A 12,374-nucleotide genomic window follows, 5' to 3' on the forward strand; every position below is an offset into this window, starting at 1 on the left:
GTGCTTCAGCAGACTAACAACGACAGCTCGTCAATGTCAAAATGTTTGAGTCGGAGTGAACTCAAAGTTCCCCGCACGACGTTTCAGTCAACGGTCATAAAGTGCGAGATAAGATGTAGGCCTTAATTAACATAAACTAAACAGCTGTTTTAGATAAAAGTTTTAAAAAACGACTGAAACAATCAGTTTGCAAAGTATTAATCAAGCTCAACTTTAAAAAAGGAAAAAGCAGGTCAATAGAAACATACTGTGCCCATGAGATTAACATTATGGATTCATATATTTAACATATACTGTATGTTTTTTTTAGCTAATTACAGTAGCTCAAATTAACAACGCACGCACCTATTAAACATAATGCCATTATCATTGTATTTATAGGCTTATGGGCTTTATTTGTGTGCAGAATAGGCCTAATTATTGAAACATTTCTCTTTTAAGGCCATTCCTGATTGGAATAAGTGATTGTGTTTCGTGACATCTTGACAAAAAAAAAATGTATGCCACTGACTGACATGCTTCTACTAAATCTATAGTTATCCAATTGTGGGGCCTTAAAACACCTTAAAATGCACATGTGTAGATCAAGAACATCAAAAATTCCTAAGTGAGGGATCCTAACTAAGTGATTCCTAGCAAGATCACTTTCGTTACCTCAGTAGGCTATTTAGAAATTCCTGCATAGTACCCTGGGTGGAGACCATTCATTTTGTGCAAAAATATTTCATTTGCCGCTCACACATTAACTTTGTGCTCAATAACTGTTATAAATATGAGGGGGGTCCTTGGAATTTTTTTTCCCCTGAAAGGGGTCCCTGGCACCAAAATGTTTGAGAACCCCTGCCATAGACTGGAAAAAAAATAGCTCAATACACAGATCCTCACGACGATTTTTGTCTTATTAGAGATATATGTGAACTGTAAAGTATGTATGATGATTTAAGAATATTGCCTTAAAGGGTTATTATACGACATATAAAAGAAAACGCTATTCAAACCTCTACAAAAAGACGTGTAATCTTTATTCTGTCTAATCTACCCATATCTGCCCGACCACGCACAGCGGTCACGCCATCTGTGCTTCAGAAAAGCGCGGTCACGCCATCTACTCTTAAAATTACACTGCGCGTCTACACGAGGTTGCGTGGTAGGCTCAAGGTGTATGCGCTTGGTGTCGGCACACTTTTAAAAATATGTATTAATAATAAAATGAATAAAATCACATTGTTTTCTGCAAATTCCACCAGATTCCTTGTTGATTTTCATTTTCATTTTCCATTTTCATGTTGATCTACTGTTTTATTATTCTCTCGCGCTGAGAGAAATGCATTAGGTATCACGTGACCGCATTACAGTGGTGAATTAAAACAGGAGAACTATTTATAACCAGTGAACTTTTACATTCATTCCGCCCTATTCTATTTCTGTATATGAAATAACCGCCGCCCACACATGAGTCAGGCATTTTTATAATGTGTTACTCCCTGTGATTCGATTGACTTCCATATTATTAGCCCAATTAATGCGGGTAACTGTGACATAAATTAACAACTTTTCCTCTTATCTCATTATCTTCGCCAGCCTATCAATCCTAAAATAGGCATAGAGCATCTCGAGGAAGGGTCATGTGACCCAATACGCATGCGCAGCTCTTTAGAACTTTCGTCTGGGTGGAGAAGCTAGCGAGCAAAGAAACTTCACTGAAACGTCACGTGATCCAATGCGCACGCGCAGTTCCGCTGGCGGTTGTCCGAGTGATTTTAGTTTTCTGTTTGGATGTTCAGACGTTTTCTTCTGATCAGTTTTTCTTCGATTCATTATTACTTTCGGTTTCTGTTCGTGATCTGCAGTGAGTTTCGGTGAGTTTCTGTTTCTGTTTTCTGATGCAGGATGGTGAAAGTTTAAAACCAGAAACGGATTCCAACATTCTCAGTCAAATCTAAAATCAGATTCATTGTGTTTATTTTCTCAATGATTGTCAAACTAACTAACTAACTAACTAACTAACTAACTAACTAACTAACTAACTAACTAAGTATTGAAGTATGAACGTAGCAAAAACATTTTTCACAGTTTTATTTCCAGCAGAAATTATCCAAAAAAAAAAACAACAACGTGAAACTCCTGTCAAACAACTTCTGTTTATTTTTATTTACTATATAGTACTGTTCTTATATATACACATATATTTACAAATTTTGATATATTTGAATCAACTTTTTAGTGTAGTTAAATATATTTATGTAGACTGATCTTATATTAACTACTATTTTTTTTAAAACATTATTTACACTGTGTTTTCATGGTAAAAATGTCATGTAACTTGTGTATTCATTGGTCAAAAGGTGCGAGAGCCCTGAATAATAAAATTTAAAATAAATGTTTGGTTTTTTTTCCTGACACATAATACAGATTTTTTATGGGTTTTTGCAGAGTGCTATGAGTGCGTGATGATGGCGTCCCCTAAGTCCAGTGTCTCGTCACTGCTGGCCACATCAGGACGCCTGCGCAGCTCCATCCGTCCAGAGCCCGTCTCCACCATCAGATACAAGGACAAAACCTACGCTTCTGCCTCGGAGGCGCTCGACGCGTACATCTGTGACTTCCACAGGAGTCTGCGGGACTCTGAGACGTCAACCGGGGCGCTGGAGCTGCCCAAACCACTCGCAAAACCTCATCCCAGGAACAGAGATGGTGAAGGAGAAGCATTTCATCACACCACAAGCTAATTCATATGTTAAGGAATAATTTATATGCAATATAAGCTCAATCATCACAGACAGATGTGACAATCAATGTGCAATTTATTGTTTATTAATACTATATTATTATTATTTATTAATACTATATTAATATTATTTTATTAACATTTTGATTTATTTTATTTTTCTATTGTCCATTTTTATGGTAAATTTAGTTTAGGTTTTAGTAATTTTTTGTGTTTTTTTGTCTTTTTATTTTTTAATTTTTTTTTGGTTTATTTAGTTTTAGTACTTTTTTAATAAATATTTATTTCAATTTGAGGTGTAGTTATTTATTTAGTTTGGAAAGTCAACATTTCTAATTCATTCATCATCAAGTTTCACATATATATAAATTATATTTTTATTTTTTATACTTTCCATTTTCATTTCATTGCAGTTTTTATTCATCTTTATTTCAATTTTAGTTTTAGTAATTTTTAACTTTAAATTAAACTCATTTCAGTTAATAATTGCCAAGTCAGCATTTGTAATTTATTAGGTTTAATTTGTTTAAATTATATATGTAAATGTGTGTGTGTGGCGTGTTATTATTTATTTTAGTGAAAGTGTATTTTGATTGTTTTATTACACACGTAACATCTTGTGTTTTACTTTTCTTTGATTGACATGTGCAGTACTGAAGACGAGTTTGACGGATGGAGAGCTGAACTTCCTGAACATTCCCGTCCGGAAGAGAGACTCGGACCGGCTCAGTATGACCACTGACGACCTCTTAGCTCTCCCAAATGACGGCTCTCTCCCTGTGACCCGCACCTCCGCCCTTCTCTCCCGGTCAGGATCCAGCTTTCCGTCGGGATTGAGCTTTAACTCCAGCTCCTGCTCTCAGAAACGCTCCTCGCGTCGAGCCGCTCGGCCAGCGAATCAGGAATCTTTCCCTGTGGACGATTTACTGATGGGCTTGCGACCACATCGTCAGGCTCCTCCACCTAGTGTCCTTCTAGCCAATCGGACGCATCCACCCGACACGACCAGATCCACGTGTCTCCCGCGCTGGATGACCAGCCAGAAATCTGAGATGGATTTCTCTGGGATGACCAGCGTTCCTGACCGGAAGTCCCCGCTGTGGCTCAGACAGTGTGAGGAACCGTCAGACGGGCAGCAGAGCGATCGACCGCGCACTGTTCCTTCATGGGTCGGAGAACTGGAGGAGTCCAGTCGCGACACACAGGCCAGCACTGGAGGACACCCCTATGGTAACTCAAACCACAACTCAAGTCATGAAACAATTGGGAATTATTATACTAATGTAAACATTTATTTAAAAGAACTAGTGCTGGGCAATGACTAATCGTGATTAATCACGATTAATCACATCCAAAATAAAAGTTTGTGTTTACATAATACATGTGTGTACTGCGTATAATTAGTTTGTATATATAAATACACACACATGCTAGTATATATTTAAGAAAATGTGCATTTATTTGAATGTGTATTTATGCATAACTTATATATATATACAAATATTTTATATATAAATAACACATTTTTCCTAAATTTGACATGCGTGTGTATTTATATTTATATCAGTATTATGTAAGCACACAAACTTTTATTTTGGATGCGATTAATCATTGCCCAGCATTTTCATTTAAAAATAAAAGTGAATTAAAAAAAAAACTATATAGACAAAATGTCAAAAACAAATTGACTAAACCTTTAATTAAAATGAAAGTGGAAAAAACTGTAATACTATCTCAATGATACTAGAATATCACTGGGATGTTTCACCTAATTGTGACAATTAAATTATTATGAGCAATACCCTCCTTCATGCAGTGTTATTTATTTTACTATTAATATAATTTAATATAATATAATCATTAATATACAAGTCAATTGTAATAATTAAAACTATTAAAAACATTTATGTTAATTCAAATAAAGCTGACATAAAACTAAATATTAGTATATTAGACCTGAAATAAGTTTTTGTCTCTGTGTAGATGATCAGATTGTGTGTCTGATGTTAAACACTTCTTCTCGTGTGTGTGTGTATAGATGATAGGGATGGGCAACGATTAATCGCATCCAAAATAAAAGTTTGTGTTTACATAATATATGTGTGTGTAGTGTGTATAATTAATTTGTATATATAAATGCCCACACATGCATGTATATATTTAAGAAATATGTGCATGTATATATTTTATATATATTTATTCACAATTAATATTATATATAAATATAAATATTTGATATATTAATACCACATTTTTCATAAATATATACTTTGTACATGCATGTGTGGGTATTTATATATACAAATTAATTATACACACTACACATATATTATGTAAACACAAACTTTTATTTTGGATGCGATTAATCGCGATTAATCGTTAGATGATCAGATTATGTCTCTGATGTTAAACACTTCTTCTCTTGTGTGTGTGTGTGTGTGTGTAGATGATCAGATTGTGTCTCTGATGTTAAATACTCCTCCTCTTGGTCTCTGTGAGCCGCTGAAGGAACACAACACTTCAGGAGAGACGGAGACGCTGGACGCTGATCGATCCTGGGACAATCCACCCGTGGCATTGTGAGGGATTTCTCACATTTAATCGCATTGTTCATTTATTAGCAAAACACTCTGAATAAGATCATTTTCTAATGAAAGGGGAAAATGACAATTCCCAGTGAATGCATGAATAAAAATAAAGCATCTGCTAAATGCATAAATGTAAAGCGTGTCCCATGATCTGTAGTAAATCTCCAGTACCAGTGGGTGGCGCTAATGAACCCATACCGCCTGAAGAGCTTCAGAGGAGCAAGGTACAGTATATGACAGCATTATATGAGTCAAACTCAATGCTGTTTAATGTACATGTGTACTGATATAAATGTGTTAGTCTGCAGGCTCCTGTTCATCAGGATACAGCAGCAGAAAACACCCTGGTCCAGTGGAGGCACTCAAACACATGCTGTTCCGCCTACAGGCCGTCCAACACGATATCAGCCAATCACACGCATCCACTGGAGCCAGAACACTGGAGCCGGTACAGTAAACCAGGACAATAAACATCACCTCATTTAACTTTTTCCCTTGACTTGTCATTATTTGTTGTGATGTTAAAGGTGCAGTCCGTAAGAATGACAACTAGTGGTCGAAATAGGCACTGCAGTCCAATTCAAAATATCTGAGATCATCGTTTCTCCATCGGGTTGCCAGGATGATACACGCAACAGGAACGAGCGCAATGGACAATGAAAATTGGCAACGTAATCACAGACCAAAACAATATTAAACATTCCAGCCTGAAAACGCACATTTCAGAGTAAAATAACCGGCTGTAGAAGTGTGTTTCAGAGAAACGAGTGTGTGAACTCAGCATGTTTCTTCAATACATGCAAACATATTATCATGGTACCCGCGGGTCTTAAAAGCCTTGAAAAAGTCTTGAATTTGATCGTCTCAAATTAAGGCCTTAAAAGCCTTGAATTTAGTATACAAGTCTTGGATTTTGGATATTATGGTATTTTTATGCTTTAGTAGAATAAAAATGTTACATACAGCACCTTCAAGAGCTCATCTTTTCAAATTAGTTGTTTGAGGTTTGTGTTGAGTTTTATGCACAAGCTTCAAAAACTATATCCCAGTTATCTTTGCTTTGTAGGACAGATATAGCAATCTTCATGTCATTAAAGTCAGCGGTAAATATCAGAGTGAAACGCTTCCGGAACAAGAACAAATGTGGGCGGGGCATGACAAAGATTCATTGGATGGTTGAGGTTTGCTGTTGGTGGATCTCATGTGAGTGACAGATTATAGCCCCGCCCTCTGTACGAGATTATGGATGTTATTCTGGAATTATTCCATAAAAAGAAAAGAAGAAATGTAAATTTAGTTTCAGTGGTGAAATTTAAGTGTCATGTAAAAGTATAATGTATAATATATAAAAAAAGATCTGTTTATTTTGTTACGAACTGGACAAGAAATCTGTAGTTGCCTTTATTGGATATGTATTGGCTGAATTTAGTCAACAAACTAATTAAAATTAATGAAACAAAACTGAATAGCATCATGTTGTTATGAATTAAACATTTCCCTTTTACAATGTGGGAAACATCTAGTTTTGTCATGTTGTCCATTGCAGACATGGTATAAAAGCAAATCATTTGTATCTAGTAATTTAACAGACAATATACAAAATGATGTACAAACACAAGCAGTTTATTCACATTTTGTTAATTTAATATTGAAGCGCTCCAATGCAGGGTCAGAGATGATACTGCAAGCATTAGAAGAATGTCATGCAATATATTCATCTTAAGTCTTACAATAAATTTCTTTTTGTTTTGGGATTGTATTTTTGATAAGGATCCTCAGGAGGAAACAGAAGAAACTGCCACGGGAAGCGACGAGTCATTACAGAGGTCAGGAGAGTCATGTGATCTCAGTGAAGCAGCGTTGCTCTCGTCTGTTGCTGTTCATTGTTGTTCTTTTGTCTGTTTTCTCAGAGCTCTTCATCACCTGGACAGACTGAAAACACTCGTGGACGACATGAACGAGAGGAAGGCCAGAGCAGAGGATGATGGGACTGATTGTAAACACACACCTGCAGCGAATATCACAAACTGTGCCAGAATCAAGAAGCAGTTATGAATCAGAAATCGAAGAGTGTTATTGTTTTACACACACAGGCGCTTCATGGATCATATTCGTTTAAAGGTTCAGTGTTTCAACCCGATCAGTTTGTCTAAACTGTGTTTACGTTCAGGTCAATGACTTACACAATCACTTAGTTTTTTCTTGATCACTGGCTGGAACAATAATATTGATAAACACTGATTCTTTTGCTAACCAAGTGTGTTCTGTGTGTATTAATTTCTTCCTAACCCTATGACTTCATATCTAGTGGCATACAGAATTGCACAATGCAAAAAAAAAAAAAACGCACAAAATATCAGAGCAGCTCTGCAATTGAGAATGTGGAGCCGACGTCACGCGGGAAGGATTCGCCATCTTGGTTGGATACGCTATCCGTTGTCATGGTTACTTCGGCAGTGAGACCGAGAGAGAGCAGCTTGATATTTGTTTGTATTTTGTCGATAAGGAACCGTTTATTGAGAACAAAATGAAGAAGGGTGAAGCAAAAGGAATGTGGCTATATCGGTAGAGAATAAATTACAACACCAAGCAGCATATAGAGAAACGACTTGACAACAACATGGACCAGTACGACCTGCTACAGAATGTACGAAAGACCCGAAGCACTTCCACCTTTTACATACCCTGACAGAGTCAATTTTAGGGTTTAGGGTATCAGTGCCTAACGTTACTGCCTACAGAATGCAAAGGAAGAGTTCAGAAGCTTATGAACAATTCAGCCGCGGCTGGGTGCAAGACTTAGAAACCCCCAAACCTGTAACGTTAAACTGCGAGAGTTCAGTCATACTTTATGTTTCAAACTAGCCTAGAAATCTAGACGCACCCTAGCGGCAGCAAAAATTATTTTGCAGCATATAGTGTGCAAAATAACATCTTGATGTTGGTCAGGTCTGGCATACCAGGCTTTCAGGCCTCATTCATATATGTGTGTGTGTGTGTGCGCGCGCTCATTGTGTAGATTTCTGCTCGAGAGAGGCTGTGCGAGCGTCAACAGTGCAACCTTACCATGTTGGGTGTAACTAATTACTAAGTAACTAATCACTAAGTAATTGGCTTTATGCACAGCTGCACTACTTCCTGAACTTAAGCCAGCTCCTTTGTTTCCTGTCTGCCTTTATTGGCCAAGCTTGATTAATTCAGGTGTGTCTGATTATTGTTGCCGTGACTACTGAGGTCAGGCACACCTGAACTAATCAATTTGTCCAATAATGGCAGACAGGAAACAAAGGAGCTGGCTTAAGTTCTGGAAGTAGTGCAGCTGTGCATAAAGCCAATTAGTTACTATTTAATTACTTTTCCCTTGAAAATGTAAAGTAAGGGATTGCTCTTCATTTATCTGTAATTTAATTACAGTTACTTCTGATGTAATTGAGGTAAATACTGTGTATAGATCAATCCGATCTCACAGCGATTCGTAAGCGTTTTATGAGGTGTCTAAATTGTATGATCGCACTAGTACAAATTCATATGAATTATTGTAAAATATGTATGGAAAAAAGTGTGAAATGTCATGAGATCAGACAAAAAAAATAGTGGGTTTAACATCAAAATGTATTGTCTGATGTTAAAAAGTATATTTTTATAATGTAACCTTCTCCACCTTGGTCAGTTTAAGGATAATTCTTGCAATTTTATAGTTTTTATTTGAAAGAATTAAAACAGATTCATGTCTATCCTTGTATTATTCAGCTGGTTGAGATAGATATGGGATTTTGAAAGTAATAATTAAAAGTAATTAAATACTTTTTAAAGAGAGTAATACAGTAATTTAATTACACTGTTGAAGAGGTATTAGTAACTAGTAATGAATTACTTTTTTTAGAGTAACTTACCCAACACTGCTTACCGTCAGTAATACCGGTAGTCAACAACACTAGCGCAGCGCAATATGAAAGAGTTCGTCTTAGGTTTAACAACCTATGAAACTAATAATGGACAATATGAAACTAAAACGACATAAGCTTAATTTAAAATGTCTACTGGATATTTAGAGGTGGATAAACGCAATTGAAAGGTGGATAAACGCACTTTGGAGGTGCAAACGCAATTCCCGAATATTGGGAGGTGCATGGGTAAATGGCATTTACGTGCATTTAGCCTCCACTACATCCCTGGGTGTATGTATGACATCACAGTACTGATTCGAAAGCATACAATATACAGTGATCAAATAGAAGCAGCAGTATACAGACGATTGGTCTATGACATCACAGTACTGATTCGAAAGCATACAATATACAGTGATCAAATAGAAGCAGCACTATACAGAGTACAGACGATTGGTGTATGACATCACAGTACTGATTCGAAAGCATACAGCAGACAGTGATCGACAGCACTGTACAGAGTACAGACGATTGGTGTATGCAGGGGTGTAGTTGTAAAAAAAGAGGTGGGTAAACTATAAATTCTGGTGGACCAAGACGTGGTCACCAGGTAAGGTGGGCCACTGCCTACCGGTGTATGTGTGTCTCCTGATGACATTGCTATATAGGGAGGGCTCGACATTAAGCCTTTTCATACGCTAAGTAAATCTGCCTTTCACTTGTCCGAGTAAAAAAGTTGCTTGTTCGGATTTTTTTTAATTTGACTTATTCTTAAAAAATATTCTCATCACTGATATATCAGCTTTGATATTTAAATCACCATATTGTAATTTCTGCACCTTTAAAGGGCACCCCCTCCCCCAATATTATTAAATGTATGCTTCATATTTCATTTTAAATTCCTAAATTTGATCAATAAATTCAATTATTTCGAATAATAAGACACCATAGGGCTGTTACCCTAGGGGTTGATCAAATTAAATCATTTACACTGAAAAATTACAATTGCATGAAATAATGTTATGAAATTGATTTTAATTTACATATAAGAAAGAATGATGCTACTTTTAAACATTTAACACTAAACCGCCAGTAGGTGGTGGCAGGCGACCGTCTTAATGAGTGAAAAAGTTCGTCTTAGGTTTAACAACCTATACTAAATTAACTAAATTAAAGAAACTAAATTAACGACATAAGCTTAATTTAAAATGTCTTAGGAACTAGGATATTTAGAGGTGGATAAACGCAATTGAAAGGTGGATAAACGCACTTTGGAGGTGGGTAAATGCAATTCCCGAATATTGGGAGGTGCGTAAACGGCATTTGTGCATTTAGCCTCCACTACATCCCTGGGTGTATGACATCACAGTTCTGATTCGAAAGCGTATACTTTGATCACCTTGACGAAGCACATTGTAATAAGCTTGTTTGTGTGTGTTGACATACTTTTCTGTTAAAAAAATGAACATATTTCACTAAATTCTATTGTAAAACTTCATTTTAAAAGGGTGTATTAAAATAAATGTTTGTTCCAGTATTAACAAATCATCAATTAACATTTTTTATATAAAATAATGTGTGTTTTATATGTGCTTGACAAAGTGGGAATATTATATAAACTCTTAAAATTAACAGCAGTAACGTGATTACTTTGAGGTATGCTTTTATTTGAGATAAAGTGGGTTAATAGGAGTTATTTCTCAGTGTTACAATTGCCCCCACACTGCATTTAATTAAATATTTTAGTCTTGTTCTTATAAGTGAAAATATATAAATTGTATTATTAATTAGTGCACATACGTATATATGTTTCTTGTATCAAAAGATGACTAGTCTATCTCAAGTAGTTTGTGAGTTATTAAGGAAAATGTAAAATACGTTACAATTGCCCCCGGTCTCCCTTACAGACGATTGGTGTATGACATCACAGTACTGATTCGAAAGCATGTATGATCTTGAAGCAGCCGAACAACCAATACTTATAAAAGTAATTGGATCAAACATAAAAAATTAAGTATTCATAACTTTGCAACGTTTACTTAACATATAGTGTGTGTAACACAAAAATATAAGTTACTAGGTGCACTTAAATGTATGCATAAATAATAATAATAAAAAAGAAAAAACATAATGCATGTCAACTACTACAATAATTGCATCAAAATTAAGTAAATCTGCTCCACTCTGGCCACCTGAAGGGTTGTCTCCTCCCTGGTCGCCTACCTGCTCCGCCCTGGCGGCCTGAAGGGTTGTGTCCTGCCTGGCCGACCGAAGGGTCGTCGCCTGCACTTCCTGCTTCACCTTGGCCACCTGAAGGGTCGTCACCTCCCTGGTTGCTTGCACTGCCTGCTACGCCCTTATTGTCTGCTCCGCCCTATCGCAGTCTCCAGGCCCTCTTCCGCTCCATGGGCCTGGCCCTCCATCCCGCCCTCGGATCTGCTTCTGGGGGGGTAGGAAAATTCCTATCTTATATTTTCCTTGTCTTGTGTGGACTTTTGTGTCCTATTCTGTGCCATGTTCTGTAGTTTCCTTGCTCTTGTTCTGAGTTTCTCTGTTTACCTTGTTATTATTATTATTAAAATAATGCTTGCATTTGGATTCGCTCCCCGCTTCATTCCTGCCGCAACGTTACACCTACTGCATTTCTTCGCTGTTAACAGTGGGTTATGCCAAATAGATTAGTGGCGGTGGCGGATGACATTCGGAGATTCACAAATCCAGATTCACTCCTGCTGTGCCTCCAAAACCTCACGCCTCCTCCAATGGGGTCCTCCTCATGCAATGACTGCCTTGCTCCCACTAAGCCTAGCCCTTATTTTTGTCAAGTTGGGAGATTCCTGAGAGAGATTTTATAATAAAGTGTATTTTTGTTTTGCTCCTCACGTCTCACATTATCTCTGTCTTCAAATTGTATAACTTACCCTTGTGTCCTTATTGGGAGTTATTTCCTTGATGCTCCACCAGAGTGTTGTAGTCGCATTAATTTAATAGTGATTCACTTTTCCCTCCACTTGAGAATTGCCACACAAAAAAATGAATAAATGCATGGTGAAAAATAAGCCCATTTTCAACAACTTTGAACCTCTCTAGATTAGAACAAGCAAGGCATCAAAACATAATTAAAATTTAAATGAATTCTGTGAACTCATTAAATATTAAAATAAAATAAGG

The 12,374-nt window shown here is 36.7% G+C and overlaps 1 protein-coding gene across 4 annotated transcripts; it reads left to right on the plus strand.

Moving 5' to 3' along the window:
* Positions 1-1,673: 1,673 nt before the first annotated feature.
* Positions 1,674-7,569, plus strand: c19h18orf54 (chromosome 19 C18orf54 homolog). 4 transcript variants are annotated; one of them, XM_039653853.2, is made up of 8 exons: positions 1,677-1,859; positions 2,434-2,694; positions 3,380-3,958; positions 5,175-5,307; positions 5,474-5,540; positions 5,625-5,764; positions 7,087-7,142; positions 7,227-7,569. In XM_039653853.2, the coding sequence occupies exons 2-8, from the start codon at positions 2,451-2,453 to the stop codon at positions 7,250-7,252; spliced, it is 1,245 nt and encodes a 414-aa protein (XP_039509787.2). In that variant the 5' UTR covers positions 1,677-1,859; positions 2,434-2,450; the 3' UTR covers positions 7,253-7,569. The 4 variants fall into 4 exon arrangements, with proteins under 4 accessions (XP_088979859.1, XP_088979858.1, XP_039509787.2 ...); XM_039653852.2 differs by having other exon boundaries at positions 1,678-1,859; positions 5,618-5,764; XM_089123733.1 differs by lacking the exons at positions 7,087-7,142; positions 7,227-7,569 and adding an exon at positions 5,844-6,127 and having other exon boundaries at positions 1,674-1,859.
* Positions 7,570-12,374: the final 4,805 nt, after the last annotated feature.

The sequence above is a fragment of the Pimephales promelas genome, chromosome 19 (assembly GCF_988280905.1).
Source record: "Pimephales promelas chromosome 19, fPimPro1.hap1.1, whole genome shotgun sequence".
Lineage (NCBI taxonomy): Eukaryota > Metazoa > Chordata > Actinopteri > Cypriniformes > Leuciscidae > Pimephales > Pimephales promelas.

Bases quoted from the DNA above. Each gene is read 5' to 3' on its own strand.
- c19h18orf54 (XM_039653852.2), top strand. From the start codon at position 2,451: ATGATGGCGTCCCCTAAGTCCAGTGTCTCGTCACTGCTGGCCACATCA. The intron at 2,695-3,379 runs GTGAAGGAGAAG...TGACATGTGCAG, and splicing joins TCATCCCAGGAACAGAGATG to TACTGAAGACGAGTTTGACG. The intron at 5,541-5,617 runs GTACAGTATATG...TAAATGTGTTAG, and splicing joins AAGAGCTTCAGAGGAGCAAG to TCTGCAGGCTCCTGTTCATC.